Genomic DNA, 25,619 nt, shown 5'->3' with positions numbered 1-25,619 from the left:
CATGAGTACATGGGCCAGCATGTTCACTACCAATTTAAGTTTCAAAATCACCTTCAAAGGGAAGAAGAAAGAATTTTAGTAGCCAAAGAACTACTCCAAGTACTCCAAGAACAGTTATGTCTTGTATACTGTTAAAATTGGATAAAGCAGAGGTCTCCAAACTTGACAACTTTAAGAACTTGTGGACTTCAATTCCCAGAATTTATCTGAGGAATTCTGGGAGTTGAAGTCCACACGTTTTAAAGTTGCCAAGTTTGGGAACCCCTGGAATAAAGTAACCATGGCCACAACCTCCATTGTTTGAATAAGAGCTATGAGGCCAGGTCAGGAATTTGCTCATTGAGGGAGAGTACAATCCCATCCAGAGCCAAAGCTTCTAATAAATCTGATGGTTCCAGAAAAAAAAAGCGCATATTCTATCTCAGGATTTCTATCTCAGCCTGCTTCAAACTTTAAAAGCCTCCATATACCAAATCAATAGATCCATTACATTTTCTGAAGCTAAAGATGTAACCCTTATCTTTTGATGGCGGATTAATTCTCCCAGTGGTTTCATCAAATTGTTAAAAAAGATAGATATCTGGCATAGAGTATGACAGATTTCTTAAATGAAATATTTTAAAGCATCACTGAAAAAAATGGATTTGTGATTATAAGTGTAGTTTGAAAGCATAATCTTTAACTAAAACCAGTGTCTATGTAAATAATATAAATTAAGTCCCAATGATTTCAGGAAAGCTTAATCCTAATATGACAAAGTTGCCCCACAAAGCTGACATTTACCAAGTCTGTGCCTGAAGATACTAATTATGCATGCTTTATGAACTTATAGTGAGAAGAGGATTTAGTATAATTCAACTCTGCCGAAGCCAATGTAGCTTTTAAACAAAGAAAAGATAGCAATTACAGAGCAAAATGATGGACTTTAATTGGTACTCTTCTGTTATTAACAGTGCAGTCCCACATTCCTTAGTTATAAGGGAAAAATGAGACAGAATTATTCTACTCTACTCAGATTCCCCTAACCAGCTTGTTCAGACTGAAGAAGCTGCTTGATCGGGTTGTGAAATGTCTCAAACCAACATGAAAATAAGCTCAGTTACCAGGACTCAACTTCCAGATGACTGTCTGGATGACTGAGAATCTTCATCCCAAAGGTGCTTTTTCAAATGGCAACATTGTTCAAATGGCAGGCATTTCACTTCTCCTCCAAGAAGCTTCTTTACTGACAGTGAGAACAATCAACCAATGGAACAGCTTGTCCTTGGAAGTTGTGGGAGTGCCATCACTTGAGACTTTCAAGAAGAGATTGGACTGCCATTTGTCAGAAATGGTGTAGGGTCTCCCGCTTGGACAGGGGGGTTGGACTAGGTGACCTACTAGGTCCCTTCCAACTCTGATTATCTGTTAGTTCAACAGACTACTAAAGAAGCTTCTTGGAGAAGCAAAACCTCTTCAAGGAAAATACAAGGTCCAGTTGTCTTTTGAAAAAGCACCATTGGGACAGCCATGACCTGGGTGACTGAGAATCTCCATAGAGAATCTTCATTGACACATGAAGGAACCTTTCCAGCATTACCTTTTTAAAATAAATTATGAATTTTTCTTGATTTGTATTTAATAATGTGGCATGCATAATATAATTTCCCAGTTAAACTTTTTTGTAGATATTATGTGGGGTTTTTTGTTGTTGTTGTTGTTGCAGTGGTAGCAAAAGACCAGTAGATATCTTTACCAGTAGGCTAAAACACAAATAGAAACACCAGCTTCTAAGAAGCATGAACGATAAGCAAAAACACAGTGAGTAGGTATGTTATTGATGCTATTTATGCTATCAGGGTGAAGCAAATAACTCTCTTGTATTGATTCCAGTTGGTGAAGAAAGGGCATAATTCAAAGAAGGGCATGAAAGTTAGGATGGTTGAATCTTGTACTTACTTTTGAAATATATAAACCTATTTTTGTCTTGATGACAGAATGCTTGTCTAAAAATAATTTTAGCTGGAGGTCAAAGCACATGAAAACAATAGAACACCACGCCAGTTTCTTTCCAATAAAAGGAATTTTTGATTAGTTTCAGATGACCAAGACTTGCATTGTTCATTTCAAAATGCATGGATCAATATTTACCTCCTTACTTTATTTTATAAGGTTTATTGCCCATTCAAATGAATCTGAGCACTGAACAATAAATATGATCTATGAGATTTGCTTCTGCCAGCTTAAAAATGTACAAAACAAGGCGTAATTATTTATTTATTTATAGAGCTTATATGGTCATCTATCTCATGCAAAATCTCAAACAACTTACAGAAAAAAATCACTAAAATCAGTATAAAATATATCATATGCTTCCTAATTAGACACCATAGCAACACATATTCCTAATGCTCTGATTCAACTGAGTCCACTGTCTAGAAGAAAAACTAGACCTCTATGGGTTTGGGGGGAAGGCTAAAATGGTATTCCTCTGCCTTTCCCTGGACTTAGAGTAGGAGATTCTTACAAGAGGTCAGGGTGGCTATGGAGAAGCCATGCTCTGAAAGTGGTTCAACAATTCAATGGACCATTTAAATCTCATAACAAGCCCTCCTTGTAGAGGATAGACTTGTTAAATCACATCTGAAGCATATGAGCTGGTCTGTTTTAGGATAAGAGTATTTCTTTAACATGGCCTGTTCAAAGATTGCAAAGAATTTTCTGGAGTATGAATGGCTGATTTGGGAGCAATAAAAATCCTGCACTACATAAAATGGAAAGGAAAAGAAATCCAGTTGCTTAGAGTGGGGATGGGACAACTCGCCACAGCCAACTCACTGCAGGACAACTTGCTGCAGGACAATCTAACAATTTTATTTAGTTATTTGAAAGAAATAAACGTTATTTTAATTTTTGCCATTCGCATTTCATTCTGTCCCTCCTTTCGATCCTTTTTTAAATTATTCTATTCCACTATATCTTTGATATTAGTGCAACTCTTGTCCCACAGTAAGTTGTCCTACGGCAAGATGGCTGTGGTGCATTGGCCATGGCAAGTTGTCCATGGTGAATTGTCATAAACCTGCCTGGAGGCTGTGCATGCCTGCTTGTCCTCCACTGAAGAGAAGAGTGAAAATGGCAAAATTCTGGTCAATTTCATGCCTATTTATTTCAAGGCTGCAGACAAAAACTGCAGACAAGTGTAAGAAGCATTTTCCTTATTGGATCTGTACTTCAGAACCATTTTTCACACTTATTATATCATCCTCATGGTCACATGATCAAAATTCAAGTAATTGGCAACTGTTATGTTACACTCTCCCATGGTCATGTGATCACCACTTGAAATTTTCCCAAGTGGCTTCCACTAAGCAAAGTTGGGGGGAGCCAGATTTGCTTAATGACCACATATTCACTTAGCAATTGTGGTTAGAAGTGGGGCAAAAGTCAGTTAACAACTGTCTTGCTTAGTATGGGAAATTTTGGGCTCAATTGTGGTTATAAGTTGAGTTTCAAGAAAAAAAAAATCTTGCAAGAACAAAATCCATGCAAGAAAATTATGATCCATCAAAGATGAACAAACACAGGATGGGTCACTGCTAACAAACATCTTCTCCCAAAATTTCTATTTGAGGAAACTATAATATTAACTGATTCCTTGTATCTTCCTCCATTTTATGTTGTTTCTCTTGAATGCTGTTGCTGTAAGCATCTTTGGGGGGAAATCCAACAATCTGCTTTTCCACAAATGTATCACAGGAAACATTTGTTATCCATTAATTTAACTACAATCTTGCCAACAATGATGAAGACTCAAATATTGATTGAAGGATAAATAAGTATCCCATAGCACACTGTTATAATGAAGGATACGCTGATACTCATATTACTAATACTGAACAGTTATTACAGTTCCATTAAATTATAATGCTAATATCTCACATCAGAATTAAATTATTTCCTTGCCATTGATGCAAATCAATTTTATCTGTACCTTAAAGAAATATAATCATTTCTGATTCTTACAAGTCAAAGGCAGTATTCACCTTCTCTGAATTTCCTTGGATTTTTCCCCCCAGAAATTTTAAAAGAACCACCACTCAGGACACAGACATTGTTCTCTTTGTTCTTTCCAATTAATGCCATTATAGTCTCTGGTTTCTCAAACAACTTTTTCACAGTAACTTTCTAGTCCAGAATATGGAAATTCTAGAGACCAAAAAATAAAATAAATCTAATGATGTTATCAGCTGGCCATATTATCATGATTTAAATTTTATGATTTAGTATGTTTTCAAGTCTTGCTTGCATATTTTGAGAATGGTTACAAATGGCTTTTTGTTTGCATTGATCCTATCTTCTATAACAACATACTTCAAAAACAAACAGAAAATCATGCATCAAGTATACTTAAACCCAGTCTCTTATGCTGTTGGTTATTTTTAACTCTATTTTTGAAAATACAATAGTGTAGCAAAACTACACTTATTTTAGTTCTAAGCACTTATGGAGGAAACATACTCTTTTAAAATCACATCCAAGATAGCATTTGCCTTTTTAGAAAACGCATCAGAGTTCTGGCACAGGTTTAAATTGTGGTCAGCAAGGATCTCCAGGGTGGGATTCAAATTTTTAACGACCGGTTCTGTGGGCGTGGCTTAGGTGGTGGGCTTGGTGGTCATGTGACTGGGTGGATGTGGCTTGGTGGTCATGTTATTGGCTGGGCATGGCCAACTCAATATCACTCACAATGAGGCATGCATCTCTTCACCTGGCCTCTCATGACTGTGGAGATGCTGCAACAGTCGTAAGTATGAAAAATGGTCATTAGTCACTTTTTTCAGTGCCATTGTAACTTTGAATGGTCACTCCATACAAGCAAAGTACCAGCAAAGGAGGGGAAAAAAACTTCAGAGACGTTCCTGAGACAGGAAGTGTAGGCCTGCCAAGAATGTAATAAGGATTAACGGAGAGGCAGTTTCTGTAAGAAACACCAGAATGTTTCCTTTCTGCCTTCCTTACAGAGTTAGGCCAGTAATTTCTTCTAACAACTGGTTCTTCAAACTGCTTAGAATGTTAACAACCAGTTCTAGTGAATAGGTACGAACTGGTAGACTCCCACCCCTGCCTTTCTCATATTTTACTGCCAAGCCAAATCTCAACATTTTTATGTTGTATATTTAACCTTTATATTTAACCTGCAGATTGACATTTCTCTCTGTTCAATTCTATCTTGTTCATTTCAATTTCATGCCATTGCTCAAACCTATGTTCCATTATTAATAATAACAGAATAACAGAGTGGGCAGAGATCTTGGAGGTTTTCTAGTAGTTCAACCATTTCAGTTCTCATTATCTTTCTCTTTTGAAGTATTAGACACCCACCTCATCCAAATGCTACATAAAATTACAAAATTTTCTGTTTATAATTATTATTGAATGTTTGGTAATTCTATTCACATTTTTGTTAAGTAATTTTAATGACAGAACTGCAAAGTTGTTGAATAACAGGCAGCATAAGCATGCAAGACATGCTCTCTGGAATTCTTTTCCTACTAGCCTCCTTCTAAACCAGGTTATCAGGAAAGATGATGTTTGAAAAAGGGAGGAGCTTAAACTGGATAGTTGGAAACATTACTAAACACTTCCCTATAGACAATTCTTTTTTCCCAGCTCCCAATATGATCAAGCTCAATTTCAAATACAATCTTTCCTTTGACAGCATTTTCCTATGCATCAAAATTAGCTTTGTTCTCTTCAGTTTTTGGAAAGTTACCATGTTGAGGGACAGGCAGAATCTTGACTTCTTTTACATAATTCAGAATTGTTGAGAGTCAGGTGGAATATAACTTTAATAAATTATTATTTATTAGATGCCCACTAGGTTGGAAAGTATAAAAAGAAACAGTAATTATTTTATTTTATTTTTTTAAAAAATAAAACTACGCTATGTCCAAATAGTGATATCTTTTTCTTTTCCTTTTTCCTGATACAAAGAAAGAAATGGTCACTGTTTGAACAGTATGCATGTGTGTCGGTTTTTATCCCCCCTTAGGAAAACTGTATTCATTCAGAATACAATTATCACATTGACCTCAGAAATTAGTTCTGTATTCTTAGGTATTTTTGGCTTTCTTTTTAATTATACAAAGAGACTAATTTGACAGTTTCAGGGTAGAGCTCCTGGCAAATTGGATTGAGGATTACCAACTCCTGCTCTTCTGAAAGATTCAAGGTAAATTAAATCAGTCCTTGAAGGTCTTTCTTGACAGATTTTCTGTTATTGACTTTTCATTATTTTGTGAAGAGATTTCTAAGAATAACTTCTGTTAATGTGAAAAGGTAGAAGTAGGCCAGAAAGTGAGGGAACAGTTCAACGTTTGAGAAAACCAGAAATGAGTATACAAGAGTTATATTACAAAAAAATCCTTTTGTAAAAATGAAGTGTGTGTGTGAATGGTTAACTTTATACACTCAAAAGCAACTAAAAATTTAAGTTACTCAAATTAGTAATATTCACTTACCCTACTTTACTTTTAAATAGTACTCTCTACTATTTAGTTGCTCAGAAGACGTTTGGAGGCATTTCTGCATTATGTTATTGTCACACTTTCCCTAATACTGGTCATCAACTTTTGGCTGACAGAATTTCTAAATGTAGTCTCTACCCAGAAATCTTTTACACATTGACAAGATAATTACTGTAGTGGACTCTAGAGTGGGCTTTTTTCCTACTCTAACATATTCACTTTGTATTAGTGTAAGTCTAACTGGAATGATCTAATTAGTAGATAATTAGATAAAAATAATCAAATCACATATAAACTGATAGAAATATATAGATTTGTTTCTACTTCCCACTTCTAAATGTGCTAATCTTCTTTTGTAAAGCCTACCACATCTTTATTTGCGAAATAAACATGAATGTCACGCAATTGTACCATCATTGGGGGAAAGACCTGAATACAGGTAGTCCTTAACTTATGTCCACAACTGAGCCCAAAATTTCCATTGCTAAACATTGTTAAATGAGTTTTGCCTCATTTTACAACTTTTCTTATTAAGTGAATCACTGCCGTTGTTAAGTGAATCTGGCTCCCTCATTGACTTTCCTTGTCATAGGGTCGCACATGACCCTGGGACACTGCAACTGAATTTTGAACAGGTGACCATGAGGATGTTTCAACGGTTGTAAGTGTGAAAACAGTAACTTTTTTTCAGCGCCATTGTAATTTCAACCAGTCACTAAATGGATGGTTGTAAGTTGAGGACTGCCTGTAGTGGTTAGAGGATTACTTCCAATAAGGGCATGAAGCAAATATCACAATTAGTTGGGATTACTACTGAAACATTGTTCAGCATTACAGGCCCCAACCATGTTGGATTTGATGATCTACTGATCTTCTCTGTTCAACCCTAAGCTACATACAGTGAATTCAGAAAGTATTCAGACCCCCTTCACTTTTGTCAATTTTGTTACGCTGCAACCTGATTGTACAGTTATTGAAATTCAATTCATTTTTTTCTCATTAATTTACACTCAGTACCCCATAATGACAAATGAAAACTGAATTTTAGAAATGTCTGAAGTTTATTAAAAAGAAAAAAACCCTGAAATATCACATTAGCATAAGTATTCAGACCCTCTGCAAAGTTGAAATTTAGCTCAGGTGCCTCCTATTTCTCTTGATAGTTGCTGCCATGTATCTACACCTTGATTGGAATAGACCTGAGGTAAACTAAATTGATTGAACATGATGTGGAAAAGCACCTCTCTGTAGAAGACTTCAGAGCTGACAATGCGTACTGTAGCAGAACAAAAGCAATAGAAGGTCATAAGAACTGCCTGCAGAGCTCAGATACAGGATTATTTCAAAGCACAGATCTGGGGAAGGCTACAATAAAATTTCTACTGCACTGAAGGTTCCTAAAAGCACAGTGGCCTCCATGATTCTCAAATGCAAGAAGTTTGGCACAACCAGGACTCTTCCAATATCTGGTCACCCAGTCAAACTGAGCAATCATGCTGTGGGGGTGTTTTTCAGTAGCAGGGACTGTGAGACTGGTCAGGGTTGAGAGAAAGCTTAATGGAGCAAAGTACAGGGATATTCTTAATGAAAACCACAGTACTCAGAACGTCAGACTAGCCCAAAAGTTCACTTTCCAACCTGATAGTGGAATAGAATAGAATAGAATAGAATAGAATAGAATAGAATAGAATAGAATAGAATAGAATTCTTTATTGGTCAAGTGTGTTTGGACACACATGGAATTTGTCTCTGGTGCATAAGCTTTCAATGTAGAAGTAATAAATCATGATTATAATCATAAAATACATTCCTCATAAATCATAAGATACAAGTCAGTGATTGTCATAAATAAGCAATCAACATAAACCATACTAGGATACTAAATAAAACAATTAATATAAATCATGAGATACAAGCAAGAAAGTTATAAGAAGAAATGGAATAGGTAATAGAAAAGATGAGAAAGATAATAGTAATACAGCCCTCCTAGATAGTTTGACAGTGTTGTGGGAATTAGTTATTTAGCAGAGAGATAGCATGTGGGAAAAAAACTGTGTCTAGTTGTTTTGGTGTGCAATGCCCTAGAGTGTCATCTTAATGGAAAAAGTGAAACAGTTTATGTCCAGGATGTGAGGGGTTTTTAGATATTTTCATAGTCCTCTTTCTGGTTCATGCAGTATGCAGGTCCTCAATAGAAGGCAGGCTGGTAGCAATTGCTTTTCTTTTTCTGCAGTTTTAACTATCCATTGAAGTCTGTGTCTGTTTTGTCTGGTTGCAGTGACAAACCAGGCAGTTATAGAGGTGCAAATGACAGATTCAATAATTCCTTTGTAGAACTGTATCAGCAGCTCCTTGGGCAGTCTGAGCTTTCTGAACTGGCACAGAAAGACCATTCTTTGTTGCGTTTTTTTAATGACATTTTGATTTTAGGTGTCCCTTTTAAGTCTTGAGGTATTATAGAACCTAAAAACGTGAAGGTCTCTACTGTTAATACTATGTTGTCCAATATTGTAAGAGGTGGTAGAATAGGAGAGCTTCTCCTAAAATCTACTGTCATTTCTACAGTTTTGAATGTGTTTAGTTTAAGATTGTTCCGCCCACACCACAAGGCTAGTTGTTTAATATCCTGTCTTTATGCAGATTCATTGTTGTCTTGAATCACTATTGTATCATCTGCATACTTCAGCATGTTTAAAAGAGGGGTCCCCTGACATGCAGTCATTGGTATAGAGAGAGAAGTGGAGAGAGCACCCAGCCCTGTGTGTGCGTGATTTGCCTAGCTCATTTGCTGCTTCCTGCTATTTGAAAGCTTATGATCCACTTACAAATGTGGTCATGGCTAGATAAATCAGTTTAGTAAGAAAAATATATGGAATGATGGTATTGAATGCCAAGCTGAAGTCTACAAAAAGGACCCTTGCATAGGTCCTTGGAGATTCAAGATGTTGTGAGGGGTGTCAAACTCATGTCGTCATGGCAACATTATGTGTTATTGTAACTTTTTTTCCCCTTCACTAAACAGAGTGTGGGCATGGCCAGCATGTGACGTATCCAGCCTGCAGGGCTCAAGTTTGATAGCCCTGTGCAGAATGTAGCACCGAGCTATATTGACAGCATCATCTGTTGATCTATTTTCTCAGTAGGCATATTACAAAGGGTGTAACAGCAGATCCATGATGGTTTTCAAGTGGGCCAGTACTAACCTGTCAAAGGTTTTCATTACTATGGATGTCAGAGTAACCAGTCTGTAATCAATCAGCTCCTTGATAGAGGGTTTCTTCAGCACTGGGATGATAGTAGAGCATTTGAAGCAAGAAGGAACATAACACATCTCTAGTGATTTATTAAAAATATGGGTCAGCACAAGCTTTCAAGCAAGAAGGGGTTACCTTTTCTAGGCCTGGTGCTTTTCCAGGCTTTTGTCTATGAAATAGATCTCACAATCTTTTTCTGTGATCACCAGAGATAGGGGCCCCAATGGGATGGGGTCACTTGTTGGAGGCTTGGCTGATGTTGGTGTATCTGAGATGCAGCTAGTGACAATAGTTGACAGTGCTTTCCTCTCAAACATACAGTAAAACACATTCAGGTCATCTGGAAGTTGTTGATTCCCTTCAGCATGGAAAGGAGGTTTGCTGTAAACAGTGATATTTTTATCACATTTGCTGGTTTATTTGCTGAGAGCTGATTCTTCAGCTTTTCAGAGTAGCTTCTTTTGCTGCTCTGATCTCCTTTGTTAATATATTTCTGGCCTGATTTTACAGCATTCTATCTCCTTTCCTGTAGACTTCCTCTTTGGCATTGCATTTAGCTGTGAAACAAGGCTTATTGTTACTGTATATTCACAGGTTTCTGGTCAGCACACACATAGGTCTTCACAAAAACTAACATATGATGTTACAGTATCTGTCAATTCATCCAAGTCTGCAGCGGTATCTTCAAAAACGTTCCAATCTCTGTAATCAAGGCATTTTATCAAACATATTTATTTATGATTGTATCAAGAACTACAAACCATTTCTTTTTAACGTTTTACTTAAAATTACCAAATCTCAAAGGAAATCAGCTTGTAAACTTTTCTTTTAGAATACTATTCTAAATCTTTCTTTTTAGAATACTATTTGCATTATCTACTCTATGTTGCAAACACAGCATCATCTTAAGTTGTCTGGAGACTTGTTATTGGAAGCTATATCTACTTCCAAAAAACAATGACAGAAAGTGCTCTGTTGTGTTCACAATGCAACTATTTTTAAGGATATTAATAATTCACAAATAGGCTTTATTTAGTTTGGAGGGACGACATGGCCCAACCTGTTAGTTAACAGCATAGCATCTCTCACTTTTTATATTATTCATATTTTGCATGTTCTAGGTTGAGAAACTGGATACGTTCACACCTAAGGCTAAGCCCTATTTTTTTTAAAATGTGTTTGATGAATAAGGAATACATATGTATAAGCTATACTAGGTGAAATTAAGCAAACCACATTATCTTTAATATAATAGCACCCAATTCACACTTTATGCTAACATATGAATTTGTGTTTGAAAAATATTTATAAGCCACAGGCTGTTTAAAATATAGCTTTTATAATTGGATGAGTGCTTAGAAATCATATTTCAATGCTACTAGAAGAGCTTATCAGCACAAGAAGCATTTTCTAGATGAGAAATGATAAATAAACATAACTAGTTACTCTACCAAGATGTACTAGAATTTTTCAAGGGGATTGTAAAATGAAATCAAAATTCAATAACTGAGGGACGTTGTTGTAAATTTCTTATGTACAATTAAAAGAAAAAAATAAAGTGGATAAAGGATATTATGATTTTACACAGAGTAAGATTGAATTTGAAATAGAATTATGTACAGTATAATGATGAACATGTTACTGATAAAATGAATTAATCTTTATTGAAATACTATTTGCAGAAGAAATAGTGAAATAAAGACAGAAGAACAAGTGAAATAATGTATCATAAAAAGAGCAAAAAACTTTAGCTATAAAATATAAATGGACCATTGGGAAAATATGTGATTGAAAGGACTGAAATTTATATTATGTTCCAGCTTTAAAGGGAATGTTTATAAAATTAGGTATTGTTGATGTTTGTTGCCAGAGAAATTGTCTAGAACCTATAAAAGTACTTGAATCTTTGTTGGAAATGTGAACATGAAGATACATTTTTATCATGTTTAGTGGCCATGTAAAAAAAAGCTAAAATGTTTTGGATAAAAATGCACACATAAATTGAAAAATTATTAAAACTTAAAGTACAAGTGAAACTAGAGAATCTTCTTTTGGAACTAATGGATAAGCTATCAGAAAAAATAACAGAAGTTTGTTTTTATTTATGACAATTGGACCAAAATTATTATATGCTCAAAAACAGAAAGGCTTGACACTACTTACAACAGAGGAATGATTGGTAAAGTTGATAAAAGTTGTAAAGATAGTTAAATTAATTTCTTCAGTTAGAGAAAAACAGTGTCTACCATACACTTATGGTATAATTTATGGTCAACTGGAAATCCCATACACTTGTGATTTGTGATTTTGAAGAATAGAAAAAAAAAGATAATAGAAAAAGTGAGAGTTTTTTTGTAATTTAAAATATGGAATAATTTTGTAAATTGCCTTCTTTCCTTCCTTTCTTCCTTACTCCCTCCCTCCCTTCACATTTTTACATGTTTTATAAAATGTTAATAAAAATTTATTTTAAAGAAGTATTAGAATAGCTTAACTGGGGTGCTTCTAGACTGAACTCAAAGTGCTACTAGGGAACATTGTTCTAAATGAGGGGTGTCAAACTCATGTCATCACGGAATCATCACGTGATATATTTGCAACTTTCCCCTCTCTTTGTTAAACTGGATGTGACAGGGCCAACCAGGGTGAACCCTAATTGCAGACTGCAGATTTGACAGACTTGATCTAAATGGTTCCCGCCCCCCATGTTGTCTTACTATCATTGAAATTGACATCCCAGCATTTTTAATGAGAAAATTCCCCGTGCAAAGTAGAAAACAAGTATCTAATGAACTTGCTGAAGTATTAATCTGTAGAATGTTCTAAGGAAATCTTGTTTGCTTTTTATAACAGGCTTATTGCTATTGTATAAAATCTAATACTCTCCTACCTTTTCCAAATATTTTAGGCCACTTTAATTTTTCTTTATTCAGCTCTGGTTTTTGTGGGATAATTATACATACATACATACATACATACATACATACATACATACATGGGATGTATGTATGTATGCATTAGTGGTGGGATTCAAATATTGTTGCCACCGATCCGGTGGGCTTAGCTTGGTGGGTGCACTTTGCACACGTGCACACACTTTGCATGCATGAGCATGCCAAACACACATTTTGCACAGGTGCAGAGTATTTGCGCAGGCGCAGGGGCATTCTCACTTGCCTCCTGCAAGCCTGCATAATCCCTGTTGCTTCAGCAGCTGCCATGTGGCACTCTTCTGAGCCGCCCAAAGCAGCTGCGCTTCAAATTCAGCAGATAAAGGTGAGTATGGGAGGCCAGGTTGGAGGGTGGGCCCAATAGCAGAGTGGCGGAGAGAACCTGTTCAGTCTCTGCTGCTCATTGCTGCTACTGGCTCGCCAAAACCGGGCTGAACTGCTCGAAAGCCACCACTAATATGCATACATACATACATACATACATACATACATGTTTATATATGTGTGTGTATATGTTGTTAAGCTGAATATTTGATAGTATTTATAGTACAGTATTTATTATGGCAGTATTTATGAATGAAACATGAAACAAATTAGAAGATTGTTAAAAATAGTTATGTGAATCAGGAAAATAAGTTTAGTAGCCTGCAGGTAAACAAGTCATATGTTGAGAATTCCTCTTAGTGAAAGAAAGAAACAGTAGGGCAGTTAACCTTATTTATATACTAAGTTAGTTCATTGGCAATTAAACAGATATATACATGTCCACAACCAGGCAGCCATGAAAGCTACATAATTGCTCCACGTTTTATTCAATCCATTTAGAACAAGAAGGCAATAACAGTGTCCAAATTCTATTGGAATTGTTTATTTATGTACTTATTTACTTACTTACTTGGGCTTATAAGCTTATAAACCAACTCTAATAAGAAACGACTGTGTGCAGTTTAAAAATTCTACAGAATAAATAAATCCCTAGTAAATAAATAAATACACAGTCAATTATAACTCTTTCATTTTATGATCAGTGATGCTCAGTGAAGTACTGATACTGATTAAATACATTATTTTAATAATTGTTATGCCAAGGATGTCCCTGAAGTCACTTTCATATGGGAACTATAGTTAGTAGCAACTTCTCCTTCTGTTCAATATTATAAAGAAAGGAAGAGACATTATAAAGTATATTCTCGTCTGCTGATTCTCCTCATTCATATATTATCTATTCACTAATATTATAACTAAATAGACAAAAAGATTTCTTTTAGAAACCATGAGGGCTTTCACCATTCACTGAGGGCTGAAACTTTTTAATGTAGTATTTCATTTTATTTTCCTCGGCTCCTTTAATGGCATTCTATATATTTTATGAGGCACCAGTAACAATTACCCAGAAGGTAAAACAAAAACAAACCACAGCATCATTTTTATGTTGAAATAATACATAATATCAGTATGAGTATACAAGGTATAAAAACGATCCTTTCATCATTATTCAAAATTGCCACTTTCCTATAAAACTGATGGTGGCTGTGAATTGCACAGTCATTTCCCCTCATTTTCACATACCTGAGAAAAATCTTGTCAGAATTATAGCAAGGATAGGAGAATCTTGATTACTTCGTATAGTTTTTCAATGTTAATAATAACTTATTTGAGTGGTCTATGCCAGTTTACTTCTTTTTTCTTAATCAGAAACTACAGGCCTCTAATGTTTCTGCATCTCCAAAACAGTCAAAAAAATTAGAGAGGATACAGAAAGTGTCCACCTCTAAATTTCATTTAAAATTGGCTTAATCCATTAGGAATTTTGGATGAAGTGAATATTGCCTAGATGCCATTTTTACGCTTTGAATATGGTCTGAACTTGTTTAACATCTTCAGTAGAAATGGGGAAAATGTTTTGGATTCTAAGCATTTTTAGCTCAAAGCAGGTTGTTCTGACCTTGTTAAATGTTGTCTGACACTGTTCTAACCATTCCAGAAATGTTCAGACTGTCCGTTGTGTTTGAAATTAGTCTTACAGATGCCAAACAAGCATACTCTGGGCACTTTTGAAGTGTTTTAGGATTAGTGTATTTGCGGTAGGGACAAAAAGTTCCAAATTTGAAAACTACTGCATGCCACTACCTTTTAAATTTATTAAAAACAATCATACAGGTATTATTTCAATAATATAATAATAATACTTGTCCTGCAGAAATGGAGGCAGAGGTTTAGTTCAAGTTACACAAATGGTCAAAAAAGAAAAACATGCATTGGCTGATTACATAAAAGACTACTAAGAACATGCATTGATACAAATTGGAACTTACTGAATGTGCAGAAAACAAAGCATAAATATTAAAGTAAAATAGTAAAAACAAGAACAGAATGCTGGCAAGGGAAAGCACTGCACAATCAAATGATAAAAAAGATCAAAGAGAAAGTGGATAAGGATAAAATCTGGAAATGGTTTACAACTGGAATATTAAAAAAAGTTGAAGGCTTGATTGATATGGCAGTTGAATAATACAATCCCAGCATAATTTGCAGTTTACAGTAAGCCAACATCAATTCTACAAAAAAACAGATTCTGTAACAGCTTTGTTTCCTATGGCGTCCATCTGGTAAACTCGCAAGATTAGTTTTTCTCGTCATGTACATGTATACATCTGAACTAGGTTGCACTGTTTCTGTGTGTCATGTAATATATGTGGGCATATACATACTTTTGTATTTATTTGTCATGTTTATGTAGTGTCTCTTGGAGGTGGTGACCCTTTGTGAGCTGTATGCAATGAAATTTCATTTTAATGTATGCTGATTAGTGTACATTCAAAGTGACAATAAATTTATTCTAAGTTCCAAGTTCTTTGAAAATGGATAAGAATCAAATATTCGACAAGACAGGTAATATATAGCCATTTTGGATTACATAGTAAACAATTCCTCTAACTCCATATCTGAGAATGAAGATTTTTTTCTGCTTTATTAAAATCATTTATGTCATCATTAATGAAATTATAGCTGTATGAACATATGATGCTACTTTTATAATTAAAATGGCCATTCGTAAGGCCATATAACATATAAACAATATAATACATCAATTTCACAAATTTTAAAATTATTAGGCTTATACTTACACTATTAGGAGAAGTGGATACATATTTCGTTCTGAGAAATCCTTTGGAAATGTTAACTGTAAAGGAAGTTCTTTTAAGAAAAGAGCAAAACATTAAAGGCTGGTAGTTTGAAAGATGAATTAAAAATACTACTTGAAAACATATATTGACTTTTCCAGAATTTTCTAGTATATTTACCATAGTCATCAATGTGAAGCATTCTAGTTTCTGTTCGTAGTATTTTTCTCATTGAAATTGCTTTTTTTAAAACAGAGTTATTTTCTAAAATATAAAAATCTGTAAAATAAAAAGGCAAAGAAAGGAATCAATGTACATGCATGTTTAATTGGATGGAAATTTTAAAATAGAATTTATATGACAGATGCAGTCCATATCTTTAAAGACCAACTTTTGGAAAGGCATATCTAAAGAGTAAAATAAATATGGATATACTGTATACACATATATATTAGTGGATTTTGATAAATCTCTAAAACTGTAATATTACAGTTTGAAGGATTATGTGCCTTTAAAAAAAGAAAAAGGCACCAATTGCATATGGATAGCTATTTGATATGTTTCCTCTAAACAAATTTTTAAATTGGTAAACCACATCTCAGTTTAATGAAATAATTTTTAATTTAGCTAGGAAGCAGTTTCAAAGTGTCAACTAAGCTGTTTTAAAAACAATATTTTGACTAAAATTGAATCATATAGTTTTTATTTCACTAATAGAAATGATGATCAAGTTTACACATATGTATATATGTATGTATGTTTCCACAATTTTCTATACAAATAAATTTTTTCCTCTGAATTTTTGCAGGCAAGATTCAGCCTGTATGTTTCATTTCTAAAACTATGATTTCATTGTATATTATTTAGTCTACTATATTTATTATGGGCAAGAATATTGTGCTTTAAATCAAAATACATATATGAACATTCATTTAAATTCAAGTATTTCCCCAATTAAAGTGAATAGTTCAATTATCCAAATAATGCACTTTTCCATTGAATATACTGAAGTTATATATTTTGAAGAGATATTTCAAAAACATATTTTGAAAAAGTTACTTCTATAGAAAACCTATATGTATTTGCATGTACTATATATGTATCTTATGTATGTGTGCACATGAATGTGCTGAATTGCTTAAACAGAGAGATTTAAGCACACATGATATTTGTATCATTAAAAAAGGATGAATTAGATAACTGGCACTCAGAAACAATTCCTTAATCCAGACTAATTGTATTAGAGTTATAAAGTTTTTAAGGCATATATTAGAAGTACTGAAATAGGAACTCAATTTGCATAGTTATTTAAAGAGATTGTGCCACTGTGCCATCTAATTATTGTAAGCATTAATGGGAAATAAAGAGTACACAATAATGTAAGATCAGTCCGAAAAATCCCTGATAAATTATAGCTACTGTATTAATTACTGTCCTTATTGCTTACGTACATGTTTATTCCTAGGTTGTAATTAAGACAAGGTTTAGAAATTAATTTCCTGATGGCCTCAATTGAAAGGGAGAAAACCCACAAGAAAAACCCTAGTGAACTGGTATAACTTACTTTCAGGATTAACTGTGCTGTGCAGGCTAACAATCGGAACACCGGGACCTGTAAAACACAGAAGAACAGGCACACAGAGGAAGTAAATAAAAGAAACTAACTTTGGATTTCTCAACTTAAAAAAAAAACCTAAAGCAAAACATATTCTAAGACACAGTTTTCAAAACTGCTACTGCATATGTTTTAATACTTTGCATATGAATGGTCCTATTAATGCCAAGGCAATACCATAGTCTGCTGGGAAATAATAAATGTGTGATTGTTATTATCTTCATCATTTCAATTTTACAGCTGAGAAATTGACACACAAAGCAATTAATAGCCTGATTATATAAAGCACAGAGTACCTGCAGCTACTATTAAATCAAAGAGAGAACAGGGAGCATTCAGACCTTGCAAAGTCATTTGGAGGCCATTAGAAAACTGAGTGGAAATCTCAGAAGAAACATATCCAAATGTCTTGTAGCTTTGATTCAATGCACAGATAAGAGTGCCCTGGTAAAGGGGGCACCTGATTTCATAGAATAATAGACATGGAAGGAGCCTTTCGGGATGTCAAACCTATCCCCTCCCTGCTCAATGCAGGAATTCAAATCAAAACATCCCTTGCTTCTACTTGAACACACTAGTGAAAGAGTCCATCCTATTCTTTCTCCTCTTATGGTATTGCAATCTGCAAAGTTCAGAATACTGGATGTCTTTAGAAATGTATTCCCTTAGAACTGTGGATTGTGAAATGTCTATACCCGTAAGTAAATAATAAATAAATAAATAAACAAACAAACATAAATATCTGTGTATGTAGTTCATTCTCCAGCAACTTCCATAACCTCCTTAGGCATTTTACTAATGAATACAACAATGTTATTTATGTCACTGATTCAAAAATGTGATCTAGATCTGCAACTATCCAAGCTTTTGGCTGTGTGTAATTTGAATACATTGAAGGAATGAGTGATATCCTCTTAAATAGTATAACTAGTGACCTCAACTTTAGTACATCTTTTATATAATTACTTCTAACCATCCCTCTCCTTTAGTTCCTTATTTCGTAGGCCGTTCTATCATAGGAATGATCAAATTTATCAGTACAAAATTTAAACTGTCCAGTAAGGCAATTTTCATATATAGTATACACAACAAATGTATAACGCTAGAGTTGAGATTTTGTAACTACAGTACTATAATGATATAAATTTTTTTATTTGTAATAGTTATCATTGAGATACATTTTTTCTGACGTACAAAAACATTTCATTTTTTAAAAAAAAATAAGTACAGTAAAAAAAAGAGCCTGGCTTACCCTTACACTGTAGAATGAAATATTTGATTGAAGGACTAAACTTTGCATTAAAATATGTACAATGATCTTTCATAAAATTGCATGAGAGGCATTGACGATTCAGCAATTCAGTTGTTGACACACTAAGGAAGTAAAAAAAAATATGATCAAGTACAAGAAAACCTATAGCTAATATTCACTACAAATATATTATTATAGGGAAAAATTCTTCGGATTTGTCAATATTTCAGACACTACAGGTAGTCCTCAACTTATGACCACAATTGACCCTAGAATTTATGTTACTAAGCAAGACAGTCATTAAATGAGTTTTGCCCCATTTTATGACCTCTCTTGACACAGTTAAGTGAATCACTGCAGTTGTTAAGTGAATCCAGCTTCACCATTGACTTTGCTTGTCAAAAGGCTGCAAAAGGTGAATCTATGACCCCAGGACATGTCATAAATATGAATGAATTGCCAAGCACCTGAATGTTGATCATGGGGATGGTGCAATGGTTAGAAGAATGAAAAATGGACATAAGTCACTTTTTTCAGTGCCATTGTAACTTTGAATGTTCACTAAACAAACAGTTGTAAGACATGGTATACCCCTACTGAACAGAGCTACATTGTTCCTTCTGTCAAACGTCCTCTCTACATATCACCATTTTTTTTCTCTAGCAGAGGAATGGAGGATATGGAAATACATACAGTATTTGTGAACACCAGGCTTATAATGAAAGAGAACCACACTGATTTTTATTACTTGTATTTCCTTGGTATTTTCCAATGCATATAAAATGCTAACTAGAGTTAGTATTATACTGTGAAGGATGTCTTTGGGTTATTATCTTTCTGTCACAATATGTATTGTTCCTATGAAATTTGCTACTTTTATAAACCCACAGATTCATGCAGAATTTCTAAGGTATGCACAGGATCTCTTCTGACATTTAAGTTAATAGCTTTTTCGTAAACAAAGAGAGGCAGCCCTGTCAATCACTTAGGAATCGCATTGCACCGGATCGGCTTACCTATGTAATTGTCTTCCTCTTGGTGAATTTTCAGTACTTAAAAAATAACTGGCAAAATGAGAGAAAAAAACCACCTTTAGGCCAGATGAATATGTACTAATTTGCTGTAGATAATAAACATAATGAACATCAGACCTAGGGATTTCAGTAATGTAGGAGAGCAGGATCATTCTTACCATTAGATAGATTAAAGTGGCTATCCACAAAACATCCTGAGACTAATCTATTTCTTTACATCCTAATTTTGCATTAGCAAAGGAGCTTTGCAATTTTAGACTTATTTTCCCCTTTCGGGATAAGATATCCAACTCATTTTTGAGGCCACAGTACAGTTTTGTAATCATGAACATCATGATCATTCATGTTGACTAGAATGTGTCCTCGGGCGATTAAGAAGAAAACTCGAGAATTAGCATATCTGACTTTGTAAAAATAAAATTGAATTATTGCATATGCTATGTTCTAGGCAGATGGAACTTAATTAATGATTAAGATACATGTTTTTTTGTCAGAAGTCTTACTGTTTTGTGTTCAGAAAAGATTGTCTGCCTCAATTCTCCCATATTAAAAAGGAGAAGTGGATTAACTAATGATCAGGCAGAACAATTGATTTTGTTCTGAGAAAAAGAATGCAAGGTTTCCCACCTTGTTTGTATTAAAGACAACAGAGATATTAAAGACAACACAGACTTTAACTTATTCTCATACTGGGCACCAATAACTAAACATCTGTTATATTGGAAAATGGCTTCAACAGTTATACATATTTAAATGAAATCCTTTATAAATCTCATCACATTCAACAAGGTTTATTTCTGTGCAATACAGGATTGAAGTCTTAACAAAGGCAATTATTAATAAGTGACATTTTTCAATAATTCCTGAGAAATCCTTTCTGCTAACAGTACTGGGAAGCACATCCATTTACAACCTAAGAAAAACGAACAAGAACCATTCCTTATTATTCTCGAAGGTAAGCAGATTTTTAAAATGGAAGACCCAAAGGTGAAAATGTATTTCATTTTTAAATCCTAATGATCTGACTACTTAAGATTCTAAAGCAAGACCACTTGAAAATATTATTGCCTAACCCAATGTTTGGATTTTCTTATTTCAATCAATAGTTTAAAGCAGATTTTATTATAGCCTAGCCTTATTTTAATATTCAGGAAAAGTTCCTAGAATATATCAAGAGATTAAATACAGTTTGTCTTTGTATTTATGGTTCATGGCTAGTATTAGCATTTAGTAACAAAAGAAACATAATTAACATTGCTATACCAGTAACATTGACTCTATCTTGATAACACAGATATTTTACCTGAACAGACAAAGAAAAATAATGCTCACATCTTTTGGGTATTTTCATCATATGCCAAGATTTTTATAACTTCCCAGTTCCCTGATGTCAGATGTCGTATACTAAATTGTTCATTTTTGATCTGCAAAAAATAATAAGTTTAACATTTTTTGTGCCACAACTTTCCTTAATTGATCAAAGCAATTATTGACAGCAGAGGTCAAATTCTACGGGCCCTTGTGGTATCAGTCAGGATATATAAAAGACTGCAATTTGAAAGAAAGAACTGAATGGAACAAAACACAAATGAAATGACAAATAAAAATAGATATATTTAGGATTTGTAAAATTAAGAGATGAAAGATGCATGAGAAATATGGAATATATTTAGTAGGGAGTAAGATAAGAAAGTATGTTGTCATGGTGGTGATGTCAAAATGCATACATACATATACATATACATATAGATATACATATACACATACATACATACAAAACACAAAACAAAATTGACAGACCTACTCCAAGACTCCACATACAAACCCATAAACACGGACCCAACCACATATCTGGAAAAATAACTAAGAAGAAAATTATAACCAGCCACATGAGCAAAGAGATCCAACAGACGATCATCCCAAGAGAAAAATCTTCCAGATGCCCCAAACTATACGGCTTCCCAAAAATACACAAAGAAGGCATACCTCTCAGACCCATAGTCAGCTCCAGAGGAGCACCACTACAAAACCTAGTTAAACACTTAGCAAAACAGCTACAGCCGCATGCTGAAACAGCAGCTTCACAAGTACAAAACTCATACCACTTCTTGGAAATGATCAAAGGTCTACATGTGGAGCAAGAAGATCTGCTTGTAAGTTTCGACGTGGTTTCACTATTCACTCAAGTCCCAATAAAAGAGACTCTTGAAACCATCAAAAATAAATACCAACCACCCAAACACCCCATGGAACTAACAGAACACTGCTTAACCAACACATATTTCATATACAAAGGACAAAGATACAAACAAATTGAAGGAGCCCCTATGGGATCACCACTGTCACCCGTCATTGAGAACCTGTTCATGGAAGAATTCGAATCCAGAGCCCTGGATAATGCCACCCACAACCCAAACTATGGTTAAGATACATCGATGACACATTTGTGATTCGGTCCCATGGAAAAGAAAACCTAAACAATATCCTAACACACCTAAACAGCACACACCCCAAAATCAAGTTCACCATGGAAACGGAAACAAACAAACAACTACCATTCCTAGATGTACTAATCTGCAAAAAAACAGATGGCACACCAGGACACACCATATACCAGAAGAAAACACACACTAACCGCTACCTCAATGCCCAGTCCCACCACCATCCAGCACAGATAAACTCTGTGGCTAAAACACTAATTGCTAGAACCAAACGCCTGGCAGACAAGACACACATAAAGACTGAACTATGCACCCTGACTACAGTACTGACAGCCAACGGCTTCCACAAAAGCAGAATCACCGGCTTGATCCACAAAAACACACTGAGACATAATGAAGACCTAGAAGATGAACAGACCTATGGAACAGCTGTCCTGCCCTACATAAGAGGTACTATAGACAAAATCAGTAAGATACTACACAGGCATCACATCAAGACTGCCTTCAAAACAGACAGAAAGATAGCAGCCAGTCTAAGAAACTCCAAAGATAAAATTGACCTAGAACACCAAGGCATATATATATGTCCCCTGCACGCCATGCCCTGCCACATATATTGGACAGACCAATAGAAGAATAAGTACCCACCTAGATGAACACAAAAATGCAGTAAAAAAGCTGGAACACATTTCCTCACTAGTCCAACACATGAAAACCACAAGTCATAGCATTGACTTCAATGGCACCAAAACCCTAGCCACTATAGAAAACTCCAGCTACAGAATTATCAGAGAAGGCATAGAGATTGAAAAAAGACCTGAAAGCATGAATAGAAGAGATGACTCCACCAGACTGTCAATTATCTGGAAGCCTGCACTCTCAAACAAAAAAAATCTCCACACCACAAGCCAGGCAAACACCTGGGCACAAACAGAATTCCCCTGATACCTCCAGCTCAAACACACCCCAACCAGGCACCCAGATGAAACCTAGCTTCCTAATAAATGATAGCCATCCATTTACTCAGAGCCAAGCCGCACTAAAAGCCTCCAATACAGGAAACACAATGTTGCCAGCCAATCAAGACAAAAAAACTACAAAACAGACAGAAGATATTAGAAACACCAATCAAGCAGAACACCTCAAACTCCAAGACCAATAAACATAGACCAAGACTCCCAACCAATCAGGATGAAGAAAAAAACATTCTGGAACAGCAGTAGGCTAGCCCCAAATTTAAAACTGAAACAGCTGTGAAAGTCTGACTCACAGACGAACATTATACAGAAGCCTGATGATGACAGATGAGATTCTGCTGAAATGTTGCTACAACTTTAAAAGCACAACTATAATGATGTGGGAAAATACCCAAACAAAGCTGAATACCATACATGTAAGTACGCGTGAAAACTTAAGAAAACACACATATATATACAAGTTCATATATATTATATGAATTCTCATAATGTTGCTTGAGATTTGTTGATTGAAATAGTTATATGTCTGTATTTCTGTATGCAAATGATGCTGTGATTTTGCCTGGGAGCATGAATGATTTACAGCAAATGTTAGATATATTGTGTGATGTAGTGAGAAACATGAATCTGAAAATTCATGAATCAAAGCTCAAGGTATTTGTTTTTGACATGTAAAATTGAATGAATGAATTAACACAAGTTTTATACAAATGGTAAAAAATAAGCAAATAGCAATAGCTGACTTTGTGTATCTTAGTAAAATGTTAACTGAAGATAGAAAAATGAATACACAGGCAAATGATGGTAAAAAGGTAGCACATAGTAATGAATATTTGTTGAAAAAATGGACTTGTATAAGAGGGTGCTTCTGGGTACTGTCTTGTATGAAAATGTAAATTGATTATGCTAGGATTACAAAGAATTTAAGTTGAGTTCAATGAAAATGAGTTATTTAAGTTTGCAGTAAAATTAAGATAGGGCCAAGAATGAATGGAACTAGATGGAATGCAAATGTGAGTGATGAATACAAAAGTAATATATCTGGGGCATTGGCAGAGAAGTAAAAAAAAAAAAAACCCTCAATACAGTAACCTAAATTGCATGTTAAAAAGTGTCAGGTTTTCACTTGTACAGTTGCAGCTGTTATTTTGACCCCTTGAGCCTCTCCTTGTACCCAGGTACTCTTGACGTACACTGAGGGGATTGAGACATGTTACAGAATGAGGATCGAACTAAAAAACAACTGTATGAAAGAAAAGTGAATGGCTTGAAAGGAAGAGAATGAGTAAGAAAGTCATGTTTGGATGATGATGATACTATCCTTAAAGAGAAACAAAATACAAATTATAGCATTTGCTTTGCTGAGCATACACCTGCGTTAAAAAAACACCAATGTCCATACATATCCATGGGTTTTTTCGGAAGGTAAAGTCAACAGATATCCAACTGTTGTATCTCACATTAATTTCCTTGAATTCTCAATGACAGTATACCCTATAGTATACTCTATGTCCTTAAATGGGATTCAAGGAAGCATTTTTTTCCCCTTAATATTTATATAGTTAAGCTCTAAATCTTTCCACAAGCAGGGAACTCTATCTTGGTCTTCTGATTATGAAAATTATATATTGTATATATATATACAATGTCTCAATACTTGACTCACAAAATAGCATTAGCTGAAGATGTTATCTACTTGGGTAAGGAAACATGTTCAAAAAACAAAAACAAAACAAACCAATTCAGAGAGCACTAAGGACTCCACAGCTCAACCCCAAACTACAAATAGTCTCTTCTATTAGCATCAATGATGTTTGGTTTAGTTAGATCAATATATTACTTGCAGAAAAATAGGAGAAAGAAGAAATAATGGTCAGCAAGAAAAAAATTCATAAATAATCTGTAAACGTTAAAGCTGGTGCAGTAGAGACTTCTACTAATGAAAACAGCATCTATATTTAGCATCCATATCTTTATTAATATCCATTGATATCAATATGAAATATACGTATGCCACTGACTTTAAAAAGATTCAAACAGAGCTTGAGCACACGGTTAAAACGAACTCTTGTCTGTCTTTGGCTCAGATTGAATTAAAACTATGTGCCTAGAACTGCATCATGAAAAGTTCATAGGATCGAGTGCTTTGGACAGGAAATATTTTAATGCAAGTTTCTCATCCTAGGAGAGATTTATTTCTTAATTTTCTTTGCAAAATTAATAATAGTATTGGAGATATGGAAGGACCCATTTATTTATGGTACATCTTCATTCCGGAAAGCAGGATAATTCTGGAATTAGAATCTAGGCTGGAATCTAACTTAAGTAAAAGAAACTCACCTGAACATTAAACATAGCGATATGGTGGAATTCACCACGACCACCTTGTTTAACTGGAACTGTCATAAAAAATGTATTGCCATCTTTTGAAAAAACTGGTTCCTCATTCTGTAAAAAAAAA

At 34.6% G+C, this 25,619-nt stretch overlaps 1 protein-coding gene across 1 annotated transcript in view; it reads right to left on the bottom strand.

Annotated features, from left to right (window-relative positions):
• The window catches only part of DPP10 (dipeptidyl peptidase like 10), a 232,463-nt gene that overhangs the window by 16,245 nt on the left and 190,599 nt on the right, over positions 1-25,619 (bottom strand). Inside the window, exons 13-19 of the mRNA XM_087920347.1 lie at positions 25,499-25,606; positions 21,073-21,164; positions 19,723-19,770; positions 18,707-18,828; positions 17,404-17,451; positions 16,020-16,118; positions 15,843-15,912 (exon numbers count right to left, since the gene is read on the bottom strand). Coding sequence (XP_087776473.1) covers positions 15,843-15,912; positions 16,020-16,118; positions 17,404-17,451; positions 18,707-18,828; positions 19,723-19,770; positions 21,073-21,164; positions 25,499-25,606 — 587 coding nt within the window. The remainder of the gene's footprint in view (positions 1-15,842; positions 15,913-16,019; positions 16,119-17,403; positions 17,452-18,706; positions 18,829-19,722; positions 19,771-21,072; positions 21,165-25,498; positions 25,607-25,619) is intronic.

This window comes from Pseudonaja textilis, chromosome 1, assembly GCF_049901715.1.
Source record: "Pseudonaja textilis isolate UNSWEBS1 chromosome 1, rPseTex1.2, whole genome shotgun sequence".
NCBI classification, from domain to species: domain Eukaryota; kingdom Metazoa; phylum Chordata; class Lepidosauria; order Squamata; family Elapidae; genus Pseudonaja; species Pseudonaja textilis.
Note: the sequence above shows the minus strand (reverse complement) of the source record. Positions and strands in the feature narration are given on the sequence as shown.